We start from the raw sequence: 585 nt of genomic DNA, 5'->3' as shown, positions 1-585 counted from the left end.
CTTTTCCCAAAAAGTTCAATGAGTGAGCCAATTCTCCCAAGGCCATGGACGGTGAGCGTCCCTTCCTGATTGAACTGCGTCCTGAAAGAGAGAAATAATCTTACTATAATCTTTTACATCCCTTATCTGCTTTTATTTCCCTTAGAATTTTAAAACAATAACATTGTAAATATTTGTACAAACTGATAAATATAGTTGTAAAATACAAGACTCACAACTGTGAACACACATTTATAATACACAAATAAACTAGTAAAAACACAATATACTTTTCTAATTAGCATTGCTTTATATATTTGCACGTACACGATGACCTAGCCTAGTTCAGTCCTTACCAATTGGGATTCTGATGATGTGGCTTGTACGTGGACGCCTCCTTCATCGTGACCCAATCTGACACAGAGAGGTTTTCAGACTCAACGTCAAAGGTCCTCTTTTTGCTGTTCCACCAGCATTCCTCTTGGAGTTCCAGCTTCTCCACTTGTAAGCTTGAAACCTGTTGAAATAAGCAAGTGTTGGAAAGAGTACCTTTTGAACCAAGGGTTAATATAGCTAGGGTTTTTCTTTTTTGCAAAAGTACAGTTC

General features: G+C 37.4%; 1 protein-coding gene across 4 annotated transcripts in view; it reads right to left on the bottom strand.

Annotated features, from left to right (window-relative positions):
• Nucleotides 1–585, bottom strand: part of LOC119593068 (PRELI domain-containing protein 2-like) — an 11,483-nt gene that overhangs the window by 2,198 nt on the left and 8,700 nt on the right. For all 4 annotated transcript variants that reach the window (XM_037941983.1, XM_037941982.1, XM_037941980.1 and 1 more), the window contains 2 exons: nt 336–496; nt 3–81 (listed from right to left, as the gene is read on the bottom strand). In XM_037941983.1, coding sequence (XP_037797911.1) covers nt 3–81; nt 336–496 — 240 coding nt within the window. The remainder of the gene's footprint in view (nt 1–2; nt 82–335; nt 497–585) is intronic.

Source organism: Penaeus monodon, chromosome 31 (genome assembly GCF_015228065.2).
Source record: "Penaeus monodon isolate SGIC_2016 chromosome 31, NSTDA_Pmon_1, whole genome shotgun sequence".
NCBI classification, from domain to species: Eukaryota; Metazoa; Arthropoda; class Malacostraca; order Decapoda; family Penaeidae; genus Penaeus; species Penaeus monodon.
Note: the sequence above shows the minus strand (reverse complement) of the source record. Positions and strands in the feature narration are given on the sequence as shown.